Source organism: Aquila chrysaetos, chromosome 12 (assembly GCF_900496995.4).
Source record: "Aquila chrysaetos chrysaetos chromosome 12, bAquChr1.4, whole genome shotgun sequence".
NCBI classification, from domain to species: domain Eukaryota; kingdom Metazoa; phylum Chordata; class Aves; order Accipitriformes; family Accipitridae; genus Aquila; species Aquila chrysaetos.
In genome coordinates this window covers 32,307,627-32,327,521 of record NC_044015.1, presented here as the reverse complement: position 1 = coordinate 32,327,521, position 19,895 = coordinate 32,307,627, and the positions used below count along the sequence as shown (strand labels likewise).

The following is a 19,895-nucleotide window of genomic DNA, read 5'->3' as shown; positions in this document are numbered from 1 at the left end:
TGGTTCTACAGTTGACAAACTAAATTCTCTGACAGGGCTGAAGATTGTGTTCACAAGAAAAAAAAAGAACAAACTTTATACAAACTGAACAGTTAGTATAGTCTTGAGTTAGTAAGCAAGATTTTTATTTTACTTCTACTTACACAAAAGCCTACAGTGCTTTTGAAGCCAAAAAGAAACTAAATAATCATTTTAACCTGATATAAAAGTCAGCTTCCCAGTAAGAAACAATATGGCAAAGTAGGCAAGCTTACAGTCAGTGCTGACCTTAAAAATAAAAGGGGTAAGAATGCATTACCATGTCGCCTAAAGTTCTACCGCTCCCTTCTTTTAACTTTGCACATTAAGGCTTAGCTTCTAACTTTTCACTCTGGGCAATACACAGAATTTCACTCCAAATCCAGTCTCTCTTTTTCACTCTTTTCTACTAATATTTCTTTTTGCATCTTTCTCTTACAAAAAATTTTGTATGCCCTCTCAACAAGAGCTCACCTCTCTAGTTTTAAAGAAACAACTTATTAGTACCTGTTATTACAACTGTTACGCCAACAAGTAATACTGCATCTTTAATACTAATGAATTGTCATATGGTCCTTACAAAATGGCATACCTGACAAAGAACTTGCCAAACTACCTCTTCGTAGCTTGCAGTCATCTTGACTTAGCTGACGATGGAGCTTGGTTTTCCCAGCAGATGAAAAGATGTCAGGATTGCTGAGCTTCCTGCAACGTAACGGAGTGGACTCTGTTATCATCTCCTGTAGAAAGAAAAACAAGAAGTTTGTTAATGACAGCTGTTTTCTGAAACATAGAATCTCCAAAGCATAAATGAGACTTTTTTTTTAAACAAACACTCCCAGCCCCATAAAAACACCCTGCTTAAAATTGTAAATCCCCCTCTTTTGTGCCACATATCTACACAGAAAGCGCATCACAATATCCCAGCCAAATATGGTCCCTGAACACTACTGCTGTAAGGAATATCATTAATAATAGTCAGAAAAAGGTAATTATGCTACCGCAGTTATTTGCTCTTACAGTGTGTAGGAAAAGAGGCTACTGAAAAACTAGGCTCAGCTTGATTCAAGGTATTTCCTGCTAAAGCAAAGAGTATTTTCTCCAAACTCCTTGAATATTTATTGCCTCCAGTCTATGAGTAGTATACCTATAAAGAAACTGTTGCAATGTCTAAATGCAACCCAAAACTCTATTATAAGTTACAGCTCTACTACAAGACGATATGTATCACTAAATAATAATTAGGAAAGAGATCATCCTTTGTGTAATGTCTTTGTTATTACTATAAACAAAATTAGACATGTATTCGTCAGAAACACTCCCACACATGTAAATTCCTTTCACAGGATACAGCAAACTTTCAATCAAAATAGCAGTAGGTAGAACAGTGGCAAGCACAACCACAGTGCTTTCCTCATGCATTTTATTGTTCTGGAGGTGTCAAACTTTAATTTCACACCCAAAGAAGAATTACAAGCATAGCTATCATACATGGATTTGAAGATATGACACTTTCCATTATAGCCTATATAGATTAACTCGGTCAAGTTCTCCCTTCTCTGCAGTAGTGCAACACGTTCCACATGTCTTAATGGATTACTCCATTTTATTTCAAATGCCTCTCATTAGCTATACAGCACTTCAAGCCATGCTTATCCTCATAAAATCTCATCTGAGACAGAAAATAAACTGAAAGGAACACTTTCCCTGCATGATACATCACCACATGGTTTAATGTAGTTTTAAATCACATTTAAATCAAAAATTAATCTACCAGTAATGGGTTTTAATTAAAATGTGCAGATTTCAGTCAAAATCTATTTCCGAAGTCGTTATTTCAAATCTGTTCAGTCTACAGTGTTAGCCTCAACTGTCAAATCCAGACCAGGACTACACACTCTAAAAACTTCAAGGCATTTTGGGTTTCTGGATGGGTTTGTTTGGGGTTGGTTTTTTTGGGGGGGGGGGGGGGGGGAGACATTAATAAAGTGGGTTTACATTAAAAAAAAAAGAATTTGGATTTGAAATAGAATCCTCACTTAGCTCTGAGTCACTCATTCTCAACCTTTCTTAGACCCCATCTCCTTTTAATCATGAAATCTTTTGGCACCTCATAATAGTAAATAACTTTGTTATTTGTTTGAGGGACAGATGCTTTGCTTTGCTCCGCATCTGCTTCAGTGGTACACCTTTCACAGGCTGAGAGGTACTGTGCTGATACAATTTCTTCCTCTGGTTACGGTTAGACACTCAGTCGCCGCACTGTCTAAACCAGATCAAGAGAGAGACCTAGGTAACTTAAAGTAGGTCAGTTCACTTATCCAGTTCATCACACAGCTGCAAACAGTTGTGTTGGTGCAAGAGTGAGGAGAGGCACAAAAACAAGTGACCTGGGGTAGAGAAAACTCCTTGAGCTGAAAATTACTTTAATCTTAAGGTTCCTTATATGCATCTTGGAGCAAAGAACCTCACATTTTCATTTGCCTCTGTCCTTTTCCACAAAGGCACTGAAGACCTTCATTTCCAGCAGCCTATACTTCTGGGTTTCTGTCATTTGGAGAGCTGAAAAGACATCTACCAGACTTTCTGTTTGTACTTAGGAGTAAGCTAAGTAATTTTAAATTGTGACATTAGCAGTCCCCCAGCATGCCTCTGAAAGCTGCAGAGGCCAAGGGCAGAAAGGCTTTGCTGTTTCTATTTGGGATGGCAGAATGTGGTTACATACATATACATGTCTGTAAGTAGACATACAGAAATATACACACACACTTTTAATATGGCCTGTCCTAAATGCCTATAACACCTAAAATCTGTCATGTGTTTCCCAACTGTGGCAGTCTGAAACTACCGTAACCCAAAAAAAACCCCCCAAAAAAAAAACAAAAAATGGGGACTCCAGGTTACAAGCAAATTCGTTAAAAATCTCATCCAGCCTACCCTCTCACACTCCTTATGCTTCAATTGCAACAGATGTTCCCAGCATCCTTCAACATCTAGCTACTTCCCTGAAACTAGTCATAACTCTGTTGAAAGGCCCTATGCACAAGATGCTACTGGTCATTCCTGCAGTCCATGTACTGCCTGCTTACACAAACCCCTAGAAAAGCCAGCTTTTTTACCACTCTCACTCTGCACAGGCCATTGCCACAATTGTCTTGCCTTCACCAGTGCATTTAGGTTTCTTTAGGAAGGGGAAGCACAGTCCTGCTTGTCAGGGTGATGCAGCAACTGTAGCTGCTCTTCCACCATGTTCAGCTGAGTTGGGGCAGGGGGAAGAAGAGGGCAGGCAGCAGATAACACAGAAGCTAGTGCCAGTAGAAACAGTAGCTTGTCCACCTGGCAAACACATCTGCACCCAAGACATAAACAGAATACACCCCTTACTTAAACTGCAGCTTTGGGGCACCCTCTTTACGTCCTGTTCCTACCACCCAGCACAAATGCCAGAAAAGAAAATTTGGAGAAGGCCACACAGGAAAGAGCATCAGGGAACAGGGATAAGGCTATGTGGAATTTTCTCGGCTGCTTTTTTGCTGCTACTTCACTTTCACAAACGTCTCGCATGTCTTGACGATGGTTTAGTGTGATGTCCTTAGCTTGAAAGGTACACCTTACCTCACTAACAAATGTCCAACAAATCTAGTAATTTTACTCCAAGTCAACAATTAATTTAACATCCAAATCAACAAAAGGAACAAAAATCAGCATATACAAGAAAATAGGACTTTCTCTTCAAGAGAGAAAAACAAGGTATTCTTTTGCCTGCAAAAAATTTCAGCAGAACAGTACTGTACAAAAACAATTTTGAGATTATTGTGTTAATAAGAATACCCATCAGCAGTTAAAATTAAAATTTCAATATTAACACAAAGAAAAGTGTTCTAACTGGGACTTCTTTGTTTGTTTAAGGCTTTGGGGTTGTTTGTTGGTGGTTTTGGTTTTTGGGGTTTTTATTTGTTTTGTTGTTTTGGTTTAGTTTTCTTCCGCTCACGTGCACACTCACCTCTCCCCCAACACACACACACGTCTCACCCGTCTCTCTCAGTAAACTGCAACTGAAAAAGAACATTCATTCATTTGGGGCACCAAAGTAAGGAAGGGCAGTAAAGTCAGAAACAAAAGTACTCTAAGTGGTGTTACAAGCAATTTCTGTATTTTACGTCTCTTTTTTTCTACCCAATATATAGACATTTGCATACCCCTACCCTTCCCCTTTCCCCTCAATGCAGAGTCTCTTCTTATCGGCAAAAATAATTACAAATTCTTAGTATTTCTTCTTGAGTTACAGTACACAAGCTTTTTAGATCTGATAATATCTAAATCAAGAGTACCCCAACTGAAAGAGCACATGGAGCACCAACACTGAAGGGCACACTTACTTCTACCACAATATCCGCTCAGCTACGACATCCTGCCTACACACACCTTTCAGGTCAACCCAATGGTATATGCTACTTCAAAACATCATTCCATATGCATTTCTTCAACAGCCGTCCCCAGCTCAAACAACTCTTCCCCACCAGAACTTGTACCACAAAGATATGAAAGTTATAGTGGAAAGGTAACAGCTTCCCACACTCACCAAAGAATCTAGGCTGTCTTCTACAGGAGATAGGCTTAGTACATACTACATATGGAAAATTCTTCATAAGTCCTTTTTTTGTTAAGCACTTTAAACACTTGGGCAATATTCAGAAGCCTACATAGCTGTTGAATGTTTTGAAGAAAGGGACCCCAATCGCACTCTGCAGGTTAATATACTGTTAAACTCACTTTTCAAATATTAAAAAAAAAAATCCAGTGCACTGTTCTGAGACAGCCTATTATTTTTTAAAAAATGCTAAGTACAACACGGCCAGTTTAAAATTTCATTTTCTAAGAGCTATGCATATATTCAATCAGCAAAACAATGAAGAGGGAAAGTTTTAACTTGACAACAATAGAGTTGTCTTTTGTGAGACTCTAATTTATTCCACTCATCCACCAAAACCCAGCTTTAATATTGCAGTTCATAGATGAACTACATGGAAATAGCAGTAGTTTATGCTACCACTCTTAAACAAGGAAGGAAAAAAAACCCACAGGAAGAGATCTTTCCTTGTCCTTGCACCAAAGCAAGATGCAATACATACAAAGGACAAAAAAATCTTACACAACATTCCAAATCAATGGATTAAGAAACTCTTTGCAGTGATAGAACAAAATTTTGCTTACATGCTTTCAAGTTACGAAGACTACCAGAGCAAATGGTTGAAGAGTAGATTACGCAGCACAGACTGTCATAATTTTAAGGACTCCACTTCCACTTTTGAAAAGAAAAAATTCTTGCAGCTTTACAAATGAAAGCATTAGTAAGCATGTAACAGAAACACTTTGCTCACACAGTGTGAAAAGGACTGCGAGCCTCTCTCCTTTAATTTCTTTTCAAAGGTGATAGAAAAAAAAACTTCTTACTTTACTTTGGCCTTGTGTCATTTGCCACAAGCTAAAAAATCAGGCTCAAACAGCCAGCTGAATCCTGCAAAGCTTAGGGCTGAAGATAAAAGCGTGACACAAACAATCTTGATTTGCTAGGCAAAGATTATTCCTATCAGTCCCTTCAAAGGTATACAAAAGGTTGCTCACATAACTTGAAACAGTAGGATCTGAAGAAGAACGGCAAAGGCTTTTCTTGAAGTGAGAGCCTCTGCATTTTTCAGCTTGATCACTTAACACACTTGCACAGAAAAACAGTTAAAATAGTTGTGGCACTGGAAATACATACAACTGTTTCTCTTGCCTGCAATCTCACATAGGGGTTATTACACTCAGCAAGATGGAGAACCAGAAAGATTGCAACAATAGCTGCAGACAGAAGACAAGAAACCAAATGTGCTTCCTGATGTGTAAGATTACACTAATATCCCACATTAAAATCCTGATCCGGTAATTTCAGAATACAGCTACAAGGAACCTTCTCAGTCATCTTTTCCATTTCATTGCACAAGGAAAGTCTCCCAAGCAATTCAAGCAAGAAATAAAAGAACAAGCACATAAACCACTGCAATGATTTTCAGCAGCTTTTTTTTTTTTTTAATGTTCATTTAATGGTGCTGCAAGAGAGTGACACAGCACAGATCCTAATATACAAATGGCACGTGAATACTGAAAACGTGGATACATGTCAAAGTACTTCCTTGAACTGCCAGATGAAGTACCACACAGTTAGTGAGACTGATATATCAGCAACAGATGAACGTTAGGAAAAAAGTTCTTAAGACCTGTCTTTATGGTCTACATTTAAGATGTAACAGATCATATAAAGCAGCACTTCTTTTCATGTAACTGTGTTACAACTAATTAAAAAATATATTTTTCCTAGAGAAGTCTACAACAAGCAAAAATACTCAACTGTGACTAACAAGTATTCAAATCTGCAGGTCAAAACATGTTAAACTATTAGCTGGGGGGGCAAGGGGAAAAAAAAAATGTCTACAAAAAAGTTTTCTGTGAACAGGTAATCAATTAACAAGAAAAGTGAGAAATCTTTTCTTTTTTTTTTTTAAGCCTAATGAGCACAACCACCTAAGGTGATCTGGAAGTGAATTCTAGCTAACTGTTAGAAGGAAGAATGAAAATTTAAATACAATAAATTGGCAAAGAATACACTAATATCACCCTATTTTGGAAGATAACCAATGAGTAATGCAACTCGAGGATAACTTGACACTTTCTGAATTTTTTTAAAGCAATAAAAATAGTCAACACTGAAAGCTGCATTTTCTATTTTTTAACTGTTTTAACTATTTTTACTGTTTGTCCTTTAAAAGATAAAAGCCTGTTGTGTCAGGATTGTGTGCACATATCTGAGGAGCATTCTTTTCCTTCTCATCACTTTATATAATGTGTCTATATACCCTTAACAGAAGATAAATCTGATCCTGTCATTAGGTCTTCTCTAATATACTTTAAAATACACTGAAAAAGAAAATTAAAGGCCTAGAGAACAGATTGCAGACTAAATATCTGTCTAAATAAGTAGCAATTAACACAATGGAATCATAGTATTTATGCTTTAGTATTTAGCACTGAAATTTGCCTAAACTTTCTAGCCTGGACATGACATATTGAGGGAAGAGGGCTAGCACTTTACCAGAAAGCTGAGGTGAGCCCAAATGTGACCAAAATTGTAGGCTGAATAAGAACTTGCAACTAAGACTCTTCTTAACTATATCTGCTTAATTCATGTACTTGCCAGCAGCATCCTGAAAAATGTCAGAGACAGCAGAATCAAGGAAATTACATTAAATCAACAGAGCCTCTCAGAGGCTATAATATATTGGTTTACTACATCAACAAGAGAAAAGTTTTACAGAATATATTACATTATATAAAAGTGTCAATATTTTAAAGACAGAAAAGAGTTTTACAATATTTTTTCCCTTTAATAGATTTATTTTAAGAACTTTGCAATAAATCCCAACATTCCCACAAAGGTAAATATATAAACTTAACTTAGTGTCAATATTAAGTTTTCAAAATGACTGGAAAGCTAAGCGTTATTGCCACAGTGATGCTTTCAATAGTTATACAGTGTAACACGCACACATTTAACATTCTCAATACCTACAGCTTCCTCTGTACACTCATCTGCAGTTATAACACAGATGATAGAAAAGTTATAAAACAAATTTAAATCCTTTTGTATGGAAAAAAAAAAAAAAAAATCCCACAGTTAAAAACAAACAAGAAAAAAAGAATGTCTCCTGAAAGACACAGTATCAGAACCCTATACTATGAGATACACCCTCCTTATCTTGATCCTCCAATGAGAAGTTTTTTTACTTGTTAACTCTTCAGGAAACAACTCCAAGGCAGGTTTTTTCAGAACTAATGAATTAGAAACTTTAATGTTGTTTCACCAGGGAAGTTCAAGTTGTTAGCCTTCTTGCCAAGTGTTCCCAGCTGCAAGAACGCATTAAAAAGCTTGTTAAAAAGCAAAAGTGAATATTTACAACTATGTACACTATTGCCCCCTTTCTGAGGATCATTCAGATGCAGAATAATCTTATTCCTGATGGAACCACTGTCTAGAACACAAGGCAATTTGTGATTAAATGGTATCAGCTTGAATGTTTGGTCCTTATATGAAAATACAAATACTACCACAATGGTTTATACAAGCCAAGGATTTGATCCTACTTCAGGATCTCCTTACTAAGAGACAAATGGGTAGTATAATTCTTGAATTCAACTTGTAAATGCCTAAAGCCAAAATAATTTCATCTAGGGAAGAAAGAGCAACAGAGCCTCCATAGAAGGCTGCATCAAACTTTACAGAAGCTCAAAAAAAACACTATCAATGTATCAAGACTCAAAACCCCACTACATGCTCACTAGTGACACTGAAAACAAAACCAGTCTGAACAAAGACACTGCATGTTAAAGGCCACATCACTCCTTTATCATTGGTATTCTAGCATGAGTACTTCAAACATAAAAAGGTTGTATAGAGCAGGAAAATTAGCTCCTTACCAGATAAAAAAAAAACATCAACAACTCAATTTGTCATTTGTACATTAGAATCCTGTCTGCTGTAAGGATTAAAAGAATCATGACCCCAAAAAAATGTGATTTGTAATAAAGTTTGGTGTTATAAGACATCAGTAATGCCTTCTCTCTTAAGATTTTCTTCCATTAAACTCAGAGGATGCACCAAGCCTGTGATGTCCCAACATCACTGACGAGTATTACTGCAAGTTTTCTTTAGCATCCTATGCATTAACACTCATTTATCTTCTATATTCTTTTCTATTAGATTTTATACAAATACAGATGTAAATTTAGATTTGCTAAAGACCATAATCCACAGTATCAACAAGCCAAAACTTTTCTCATTTCCCAATTTCTTACAGACTTATTCAGATATTTTTTTTACACAGAAAACACTGAATTTAACACCTTTTATCACAATTATGCTGCAAGAAAGACTAGAACGGGAACTGCTTAAGGAACCAGGCAAGCAGCAGAAACACAGCTGTATCTAAAGCTGTGCATGTAAAAAGACCTATGATTTCATATCAGCTATAAAAAGGAGAATTATCCAAACATCCTGCAGGGTGCCTTGATTCGGTGCAACACTGATGCTAATTTTTTTTTTTTAACGAGTGAGCTTTCAGATCTCCAACTATATTTATTTTCGTTCACATTACAAACATTGTCTCACCCTCTCATTCACAGGGAAAGAGCAAAACAACATAAAATACCTACTTAAATGTGTGTAAACTCTGTTTAATGCCTATAAACAAAGTTACAATCAAGTCACTTTTATTGGGAACGTAAAGTCCCTCTGTTTTTCTACTGAGATGAACAAGACCTAGTGACAGGTTAAACGTCCATTCAATTTACATAAACAAACAACTGCTTCACAGCAATAGGACCTGTAAGAGAGTTTCACCTAATTTTATACATTGCAGACAGGAAGCACTGGGTCACATTTCAAAAACTGAGAAATTATCTGTGTTAATATTTGATTCTCAGCCCAAAACAATATAGAATTTTCTATGCCTGAGGCACAAATAAAACATATTTAAAATCAAAATACTAGCTGAAAATACAAAGTTTGGCAAGTGAACAATAATACAGTGTATTAAAATGTGCATGCTGCATAAAAATTACTTATTTACTAATAGTGCAGAGTTCTAATCTTCTTTTGAAAAAAGCACTTTCCAAAGAAAAATGTTAAGAGTCATTAAGTTTGAAGTACAGTCTCAAATAAAAGTCTCTGTTGGTCCAGTAAGAGATACAGCCCTTCAAAAACTGTCCCAAGACTAAGGGGGCTAGAAGGAGAGAAATCTATGCCCAGCTGCTGTTCCAAGGCTTGTTTCAAATGAAGCTGCCTACAAAGAAAAGCAAAAGGTAAGTCATGAACTGAACTTCAGCACACTCAGGTGAGTTAAAGGGGCTTTTCTAATTAGACATTCAATGACTACTTACAGATATGTAACACAATTTTAAGACTTGATCTTCATTTATAAAGTTCACTTGAATAGCACACTCTGCACAGAAAGAAAAGTATGAAACCAGAAAACACTACAGGAATCCTCTTTAACCACACTACTTGTTTGCCCAGGATGCTTTTATGTATTGCAGCTATGACCTGAACAGTAGTAGCAGCAGTGGAACTACCTGTAGTTAGACAGAGATTAGCAGCAAAGTAAGATCTAACAAGGCACAATGCTCTGCTAAGAGTCAGAACACTATTTGTTCATATACATGATGAAGAAAGACCAAGATACATTTTAATCTGGTGTTATCATCACTGGGGAAGATCATTATTTGCAGAAGGAAAAAAATTTAAACATTTTTTTTTTGTTTCTGACAGTGAAAGTTCCAATCATTTGGCATCAATATTTTTGTCTGCATGAACCATCTGGAATCTTCTCACTTCCTACCACAAATGAGATAAGCACATCAATGCACGGCAAAAATAAGAAGCACTTATGTGAAGTTTTCCTGAGAACAAATTTTCACTAAAACTCAACAGCAGATCTGCACATATGGAATGGGAAAAAAAATTATCATTTGATTATAAGACTGCAAATAAAACTACCAAGGGCTTTAGACCTAAAGGAAATTAAGTTAACCTTTGGAAACACAACAAACACTTAATCCTTAGCTTTTCTTAACAGAAACCATATAAAATGGCAGACAAAGATAAACTAATTCACAATTCTTATCAATGTCTACACAAAGAAATGGAGTCTCTGTAGTCTGGCACAAAAGCTTCTCCTCACCAAGCAGCATAATACAGTTCCATCCCAAAGAAACAACAGCCAGAATTTTTTTCAAGGACAAGCCATGTGTTTCTTCCCTTCTGCTTGAGAACAAAAACAATGCCCAACTGTTAGGTTTATGAACATCACCAGGCCTCAAGCTCAAACTGAAAGACTACAGTCAGCAGACACTTCTGCTAAAGTGTTGCTAAACTGGCAAAACAATGCTGCAAACAGATTCTCCTCTGTCCTAAAAACAGGGAATAATGCAAAGGTCAGAGAACATACAGATATCTAACTGACATAATTTAACTTTCAGGATCACATATTTTTGCCAAGTTCACACTGCACAGGTCCAATTTAAATCATTTCATAAAACAGAGAAAGTAGTATTTGCTACTAATATGTCACTGCATCCATCTATGCCTAAAAGTTTAAACATTTAAATGCCTACAGTCACTTCATTAACTATACAACTCATTTATAAGCTTTCCTCTAAAACAGTGACTGTAATTTATTTATTTGTACTCTCTGATCTTCTGGTGCTGTCCAGAATACTTAACATCAGTCCTGACCACTTGATTTTCTTTAAAGGACTTTTCTGAGGGTCCATATTAAAATGTGATTTTTATGATAATAAAGTGCTTGTAAATACACTAAAGATTGAATGGTGTGATTTTAGTGAATAATAAACCAGTTTTAATTATTAAGCATTCCATTTTTGAGATGACATTTCCTTGCTCTGGGGCCCCACAATGGTTTCTTTAAAATAAAACTAGGGGTTTACTCCATTTCAAATGGCAAAAAATAAAATCATAAGAAAAGCTGCTGCTAGCCCTCTCAGCTAGTCCTCAGTGAACAGAGGACATGCAACTACCAGGAGATTAATAGCACAAACATCAGAAAAACAATGCAAGACATTAAATTATTTCACTGCCTATCAGTACATTTTTTTCCCTAAGTAGCTCCACAAGCCTCCATTACATACTCCTCTCCAGTTTTGCCCTTCCAAGAGTTTAACACTTTGCTTGCATTAGTGAAGTTGGATTCTCTGGGTATCGTACATGCTTCCTCAGAAAGCTCTGAAAGCCACATAAAGGACAAAGATATCTATGCAGTTTTGCTGATGTGTGCTTGCTTTGTAATGGCAAATTGTATTTTAAGAAAGAGCGCAGAGAAATGCAATTTGATGATTCTAAGCTGTATGCTCTTCAATGCAAAGAGAAGCAAACCCCAAGTTTAATACCTGGGATAACTGGAAATCAACGTGCACAGGGAGAAAGTCTTCCTGGAAACATGGAACCACACTTAAACCATCTGTAGAATATAACTCAGGTATTTATGCAGTCCTTCTGCATGTGTATGACTCTCAGTGTCATGAAAACAGCACACATAAGCAGCAGTATCAAGTTCTGGTTATTAGACATAGTACCAGGAAGGCATATTAGAAAACCACCTTTTTTTTTTTTTTTTTTTAAATCATTCTTATCGAGCTCAGAGCACGACAGCTGTGTATTTGAAGGATAAAAGAACATGCTTGAGCATCAGTTAATCAATCTGACAAGTACTACATTTCATAAAAATCTTCAAGCTTCTGGAAATGCAGCTACAAGATGTTTTCACAAGTTTTCACCCCACAGACAGTACTGAATTCCCCTCACTCCTTAGCGGATGTACCTTTTGCACTGAGGTTTTGTTTGGCTGGATTAAGAAAAGATGACAAAGTGTCTCAAGTTTGGGTCCAACCGTACACATAATTCAGCCTTCAGTAAAACTGCTTTCTATATGCTGCAGGCCAGCATTTGTTTACCATTGTAACCATTCTATACTTTCTCTTCCATCATGAAAGACAAACTGGTCTGTGAACTCTTCCATCAAATTCAATAAGTAAAAATCAACAGGGATAGCAGGACCTACAAAATCATCTTTTTTTTTTTTTAAATCCTGATGTGCTAGCAGCTAACATATCAAAGTGGTAAACACATAGTGTATACTGAGGTAATTTCCATAAGACAGCTCATAGTCACTGCAAGAAGTTAGGGCTAGCAGAATGTAGCCTCATATAAGCAACAAATCTTAAGTGTTACTGGAAATCTATCTTGAATGGATTGCTGGATGTTTGGACAACATGCAGATAATGGAAGCAGTGCTCCAGAAGTGCACTGAAAATTCAGCTTCTAACTATAACTATTGTTAAGTACTTCTACTACTAGCAGAATTAGATGAGATGCCAAACAACAAGAGTTTCAGAAATACAAGCATGACACAGTAAAGGCCAAAAAAAAAAATTATCCAAGTGTCATTCAATTAAGTAGTTAAATAACTCATCTTGGCTTTGTACTGTTGAAAATGTTTATGGTGGATTACCTGTCACACTATGTAGTAAAAAACATTAGAGAAAATTTTCCGCTATAGACAGTTTGGGAAGACATGTATGGACTGAAACTGAATCAGAAATTACATTTCAAAAATTCTTAAACTCCCCACAGTCCAACCTTAACAGTACTAGCTGCTTCTGGAAATTTAAACAGGTACACAGAATGTTTTAAAGACCGTCTTGCTTCTACATTCATGAAAATCCAGATCAACTAAAAGGTTTTGGAAAGTATTTTATTGTTAAATTGTTTACTATATGTATAAGAAAAGGTGAAAACATTTATGATACAGTTCTAATAGCAAAAGCATGATTTTTTCCTGAAAGGAAACAGAGCATCATTCTATCTTCCATGTAAATAATGTACCTCCATTAATGCTAGAGTGATTCCAAATAGGAAAAAACTGACAAGCTAGACAGCTAGATTTTTTTTATTATTGCTGGGTTTTCAGTCTTGAACCCTATTCCCTCACTGCACTGTAATGTGTATTTATAACAGGACATTTGAAAATAATTTCTGACAGATTACTAGTTTTAGGGTTCATGGGACCTAAGCTGTAAGTTAGATAACACACTATTACAAAAAACACAGCTTAGAGGAAGAGTAAGTGAAAAAAATAAAAGCTTTTAAAGCAGGTTTTAAAGATAACAACAGAGCTGCTTCATTACAAACCAAACAAGGCCTTCAGATCTTTCCACTACAGTGAGATACCACAGAGCATTAACCTTCTATGACCAAGAGTGACATCTATCAAGACATCAAAAAAACAAGCGCATTTTCCTCACCTGAAATAGATTTTTCTACTTCCTTGCAAAAAGGTAGTTTTTTGAGTGATCATGGACTCAGCTTCTTCCTCCAAAGAGCAGCATTTTCACCAGGCTTCAAATAGTACTACATCACTACAAAAAGACACTAACCACAGCACATCATCATTTGATGTGGAAATGAAATTGTTAAGACTCTACATGACCTGTCTATTTAGCTACTGTGGTTCTTGAGGAACAAGGTCTTGATGGGTGATAAAGCTTTTTGGTTTGGTCTCAAACAATTCACTAACCTGGTGGTCTTCACTCCTTTCTTAGCTTCAGCTACTCAGGTTCCATGAATAAGAATTAGAGTAAAAAAAACTTTTATTTTAAATAAATGCCTATCATCATATCTATAATAATCCGCTGCATTTCTTATAAGCACCAAAGCTATGTTAGCTTATGGAGCACAACAGGCAGCTCAGGCAATAAAAATTACCTATCAGATGAAAATAAAGAATTGCCTCTTCTAGAGACTCTAAGAACTACCTTGACAGGCAGGACAACATTCACATTCTTTGCACTGTAAGAAGGCATATGAGCTTGCTCAAGAAGTAAGTCAACTTCTAGGCATAAATTCAATAATGCATACCCATTCCTCCAACACAATACACACAGATATTACTTGGTTTCCCAACACATACAGTCAGGAATATATCCACAGTCTGAGTGTTTTGTAGATGCCTAATCCTAGCGTTGGACAGCACCCCGCTGTTACCCTCAAGTGCTCTGTAACAAATACTGTGTAGCAGCAGCTTTTCCCTTCAAGCTAATAACTGATTATGATTATAAAGACAAGTAGTCCCACACCAAATCCAGCCACTTCTGGTAGAAGACTTCTCTTGGCTCCTTCACTTCTATGCTCCTTTTGGACAAGAAAAGCAGTGCACTGCTGAACTCAGATGCAAATAATCAGCAACATGAACACCTATATATTCATAATCTCTCCACTGCCTGTTTAGCTATTCTAATATGCAAGATATGAAATCAATGTGGCTAATACACAATATTTGCTCTTACTCTTCACTTGTGACAGGAAAGTGAAATCTCACATGAGCAAGCTGAATCATCTAAGCTGCTGATGCAATGCCTACCTACTTACTGATTCACAAAAATCGATTTAAACAAATTAGGTTTGTGCATTAATATTCAACTTTGAGGGAAGCGATGTTTTTATTATATCAGGCCAGAGAAGTGCCATATGCCCTTTGGCACTATTTTGCTATTATCTAACAAGCCCATGGCAGAATTTTTGGTCACTTAAATCTACGTCCCTTTTGTCTGCTTCTAGATTAATCTTTGGCTCAATTCTGTTATTATCTAACAAGCACATTGCAGAATCGATCACTTGACTCTATTCCCCTTTGCCTGCTTTTAGATGACACTTTTCTTCAGTCAATTCCTCCCCCCCCTCCCTGCCACACTTCTAAACATTAGTATGAACATACAAGTGAACTCAGAGCAACATGTTGCCAGCAGCTGCCATTGCTGCCTGATCAAAATACTGAAAGGCAAAACTATGGCTAATGAAGAAGTCAAACCAGAGTAGCTCTGGCATCAACAAGAATCAGCTTATGGAAGGCAGCGAGACACACCTACAGGACATCAAGAGGTTTGTTCTTTCTGGCTTCTTTTCTTGCCTCCTCAGGAAAAGGACAGAGAAGAAAACAGTGACAGAACTGTTCATGTCATAGGGAACAGCTCTCTCTTCGGCAGCTATGCTCTGGCTTCTTCACTACCTTTATTTCTCCACAGAGAAGGGGATAAAATTAAGAAATTAAACTCTGAGGATGAGTAAGAATGCCTGCCAGCCAACCATACGCTCTGGACTCTGGTTGACCATATCAGAAGCTTTACAGACTAGAAAAAAAAAAAAAACCATAAACACTTATTTTTTTGTGCTCTCCCTGTAATGAGAAAAAGAGCTAGACAGCAAAAAAGGGAGGTGGGAAAAGGAAGTCTGAGGTCTACAAAGAGTAACCAAGTTTTTAATGTTAAGTCACATCCACAGCTCGTAATTTAGGATTCTTTACCAATGTCTTCTTTAAGACTTTCTTTAGCTCCCTTGATGAAACAGGCACAGGACAGAATTGCTCTAAAATCAGCCCTAAACGGCAACAAAATCCCAAAACAAGTAGGTAGATGGTTCCTGATCTTCCAGAATTCAGCAGCACTCCATCTCTCCTTTGATAAGGAGGAGCAATGATGCTTACAGAACATATTTGCTATATTTAATCTATATTTGCTTTTATGGAATCTGTAATGTAAATATTAAAAACTACACTTTATTGCAAATGCAATCTGTATTGCTAGCAATATGTCCATTTGATTCTGTTTATTTGCTTGAATTTTGGAAATAAACTTCCATCTTCTTCAGATTAAGTTTCATCCCAGCTTACACATTTTGATAGGAAGTTAGAAGACAGCTTTGAGTGTTGTGAGCTGTTAATCATAGGCTCCGTGGCTGGGGAGGCAGAACAGGAGCTGCAACAGAGCTCTGATCAGCAGCCTGAGAGACAGAGATGTAGAGAAAGCTCAGAAGCAAAGTGTCAACTGAACTCCAAAAGCCTGCTGCTTCACGTATCAAACAAAAGGAAAGACTCATGGTAGAAATAACCAAAGAACACCAAATTGTTATGAAATCTATGTACAGGGCTCATCACAATAGAGGTACTGCCTTTAATAGCACCGATGGCACCTAGAGGGAAATGAAAAAAAAAAAGAGAAAAAATTTATTGTATTTGAACTCAGAAGTTCTGATTAGGAAAAAAGAAAGATCTCTTCAATTTCCAGGCTTGCCACGCAGCAAGGAAAGCATGGTAACAGCTTCTTTGCAGCTGTGGAGGCAAAACAAATCTGACTAGCACTCTGGGGTTTGGCCAGTTTCTCCCTGCTGGTCACTGACTGCTTTCCAAAAACACGAACAGGGTGAGAAGTCAGTGGAAAAGATCCTTTGCCATTCCTTCAAGAAAAAAAAAAAAAAAATCAAAATATAAAGACAACATGAAAGGCGGGATAAGCTTTCTAACCTAATGTTTATAAGCACTCTTGGACCAATTTGCACTATGTCCCGAATACATGGAGTAGAAATATCCACATAGCCATAATGTTACAAAACTCTCTCTCACATGACACACCCAACTGTGGTAATGCAATCCCCCAAGTTGTAAAAAGACAAGTATCAAACAGTAGTGGAGAAGTAACTTTGTGATCACACTGTTCCAGGCTGCTGCCAGAATACTACCTATTTTTGGTGCACACACTCTAAGAACAATCAGGGGGAAAGCACAAAGTGCTAGAAGTAAAAGAACTCAGTGTCTTCTGTTCCAACTGAAGCTAGATTTTACATTTCAAATACTTATACATGGAAAAGATATCAAATCGTAGAGAATTTTTACTGCCTGTGCTAGCATAGGCATATTCCACAGCTCAAAGTTGGACATTAGACAAAACAAGCCTTGAAATAAGATGTGGTTTAGTCTCCTAACTGCAGGTATAATTAAACATTGGCAGAGCTTTCCAGAAGAGGTGACAGACACACCATGATCTTATCTTAGCCTTAGATCAATTTCTAAGAGAGATGTTTTAATTTATCTTTCAGGAAAGCTCCAGAGCCTACACATGTGGGGAAATCACACTGCATAACCACAGTAAGCCATTTTGGCTTTGGGACATACAGATCTACAAAGTTTCAAAGACACGTGGAGAGAAAGGAATACTTTTCCTGCTCTCAGAAAGTTTGCAGCACTACAGTTCCAAATGACTATAATAGTTAAGTGATTTGATTGTTAAGTCAGTTACTTTGTTCAAAGCTCAGGAAATACTTTCTATCCAATGCAGAAATGACAAAATGCACTGTGGGGAACACCCAAGATCCCCCTTCTTCAGGCACACCAAAACTGACAGCTGGAGACAGTCTACTGCACTGACTGCCGTACAGAAAGGGCTCCCCCAACACAAAACTAACCAGGACTAAGGAGGTTTTTCATCCTTCTCAGTATTATGTATGCAGCTTGCCTGCTGGCATCAGCTGAACATTTCCCATACAATGAACGTACAGGGAGCCTCCAGGTTTAGCAACATTTCAGTCCAACTCTACGTCAGCAGCAGCCAAGTTAAACTTTATACAAGACAAAGGGTCCATCTAACCCAAAATACCGCCTCTACAACTTGCAGTCCCTCTACCAGCTCCCTGAACTGCTTGTTGAGATTCTGCTACTGTTTTCCCCTTTGTTTCTTTATTATCCCTCAAAATCACAAAGTCATGGAATCTACTCATAAATCCTCTCCTGGCCCTGGCCATCCATGGCAAGAGAGGGAAGCTTGACAGAAGCGAGGGTAAAATGCTGATGAGCATGGTGTCTGTTTCTGTTCCCTCATCCTGTCACATCGCCAAGCAAAGCACCACTGGGCAGCAGCCACTAGCTCCGTGGATGCCTTCAGAGCAGAGAATGCTGTTCAGGGATATTCAGTGCTCAGTGTCCTTTATTTTTACTCTTTTGACCCTCAACCTCCATGCCCCTAGACCTACCACAATACTACAGCTTTCCTCGTATCTGTTCCCCTCTTGCTTTCAGAGGAAGATAGGGTTTAGATTTGTTAGGGACAGGCTAACACCCGCTCCTTATGGAAAAAAACTATAAAAATAGCAAAGACATTCCCTACGGACAAGTGAAGGGAAGCATCACGCATTTGCCCTGTTCTAATGTTCTCCTAGATGGGAGTTAATTTCAGCTGTGTTCCTTTGGTGGATGCAGTCTGCCTATTTAATAATCTTCACTAGATCCCTCCTCCTCTGAATGCTTTTGCATCCATTGCACCCCTTGGCAAAAAAAAAAAAAAAAAAAAATCATACATGCATTACCTTTTGCATGAAGATCCACCTCTTTTTAAGCCTGACTCCTAGCTTAATACTAGAGAAAACAGTCAGATGCTGTTTGCCATCTACCCTCTACATACCAGCCATGGTCTTGCATACTTCCATTGTTCACGGTCTTGCATACTTCCATCGTAACCCCCTTAAGTCATATCTTCTAGACACTGAAGAGTCCTTTATATGGTAACTTTCACTTCTACCTGAAGTAGAAAATGCTAATAAAAGCACCTCTGACAAATCCTGGCTATGATCCATGTAGGATCTTTCACAATAAATATCACAATGTCTCAAACTAATTATGTAAGCATGACACGGAAACAATCTAACGCTTACAATATGCCTGTGGATGAGGGTGACTGTCACTCCTAAGCAACAATAACCTTCACCTCAACCTTCCATTTTTGTCCTTCAATGTAGTCAGCAAACATACAATGATTAAGCTGATGCTTTACAGAAACCCAGGTGGACTGTGTTTGACGAAGATGCCCTCGCTCAATGAAACCAAACTGCCATGGAATAAGAAGGACAATTCAACTACGAATTAATGACAGATTAACAGATAGGAAATAAGAAGTTGGAACAATTAGCCTTTTTTCCAAAAAATAAGGATCACCAGTGGAATCTCACAAGAATCTGTTCTGGGATCAATACCTTCAGCATTTTAAAGCAAAATCTAGCAAAGCAGCTTAACACTTACGTGACAGAGTTAGCTGACAATGCTTAAAGCTATTCAAGGTTGCAAAAGCGATGGCCAAAGATCTGAAGGAGACCTTAATGATACTGTTTAAGTGGGCTGTAAAATAGCAGATAAGATTAAATGTAGATAAATGTAAAGGGATGCATAATGTAGGAAAAAATCCTAAATTTATATACACAATGACAAATTCTGAATAGCTATTACCACTTAAAAGAGTGATTTTGGAGTTATAATAGACAGTTCCATGAAAGCGCCAACTCAATGTTTAAAGATCGTCAAGAAAAAGCAGGTAGAAGATTAAAGAATAAAACTTTATATGCTATTTAAGTTTACAGGGTGTCATACGCTCAAATACTGTAGCCAGTCCTG

At 37.3% G+C, this 19,895-nt stretch overlaps 1 protein-coding gene across 7 annotated transcripts in view; it reads right to left on the bottom strand.

Annotated features, from left to right (window-relative positions):
- The window catches only part of MAST2 (microtubule associated serine/threonine kinase 2), a 199,666-nt gene that overhangs the window by 176,219 nt on the left and 3,552 nt on the right, over nt 1-19,895 (bottom strand). For 5 of the 7 annotated variants that reach the window (XM_030031727.2, XM_030031724.2, XM_030031725.2 and 2 more), the window contains exon 2: nt 611-758. In XM_030031727.2, the coding sequence (XP_029887587.1) occupies nt 611-758 (148 nt within the window). Of the gene's footprint in view, nt 1-610; nt 759-4,021; nt 4,074-10,793; nt 10,832-19,895 lie in introns of those variants that run through there. The other 2 variants (XM_041128161.1, XM_041128162.1) reach the window with 2 other exon arrangements.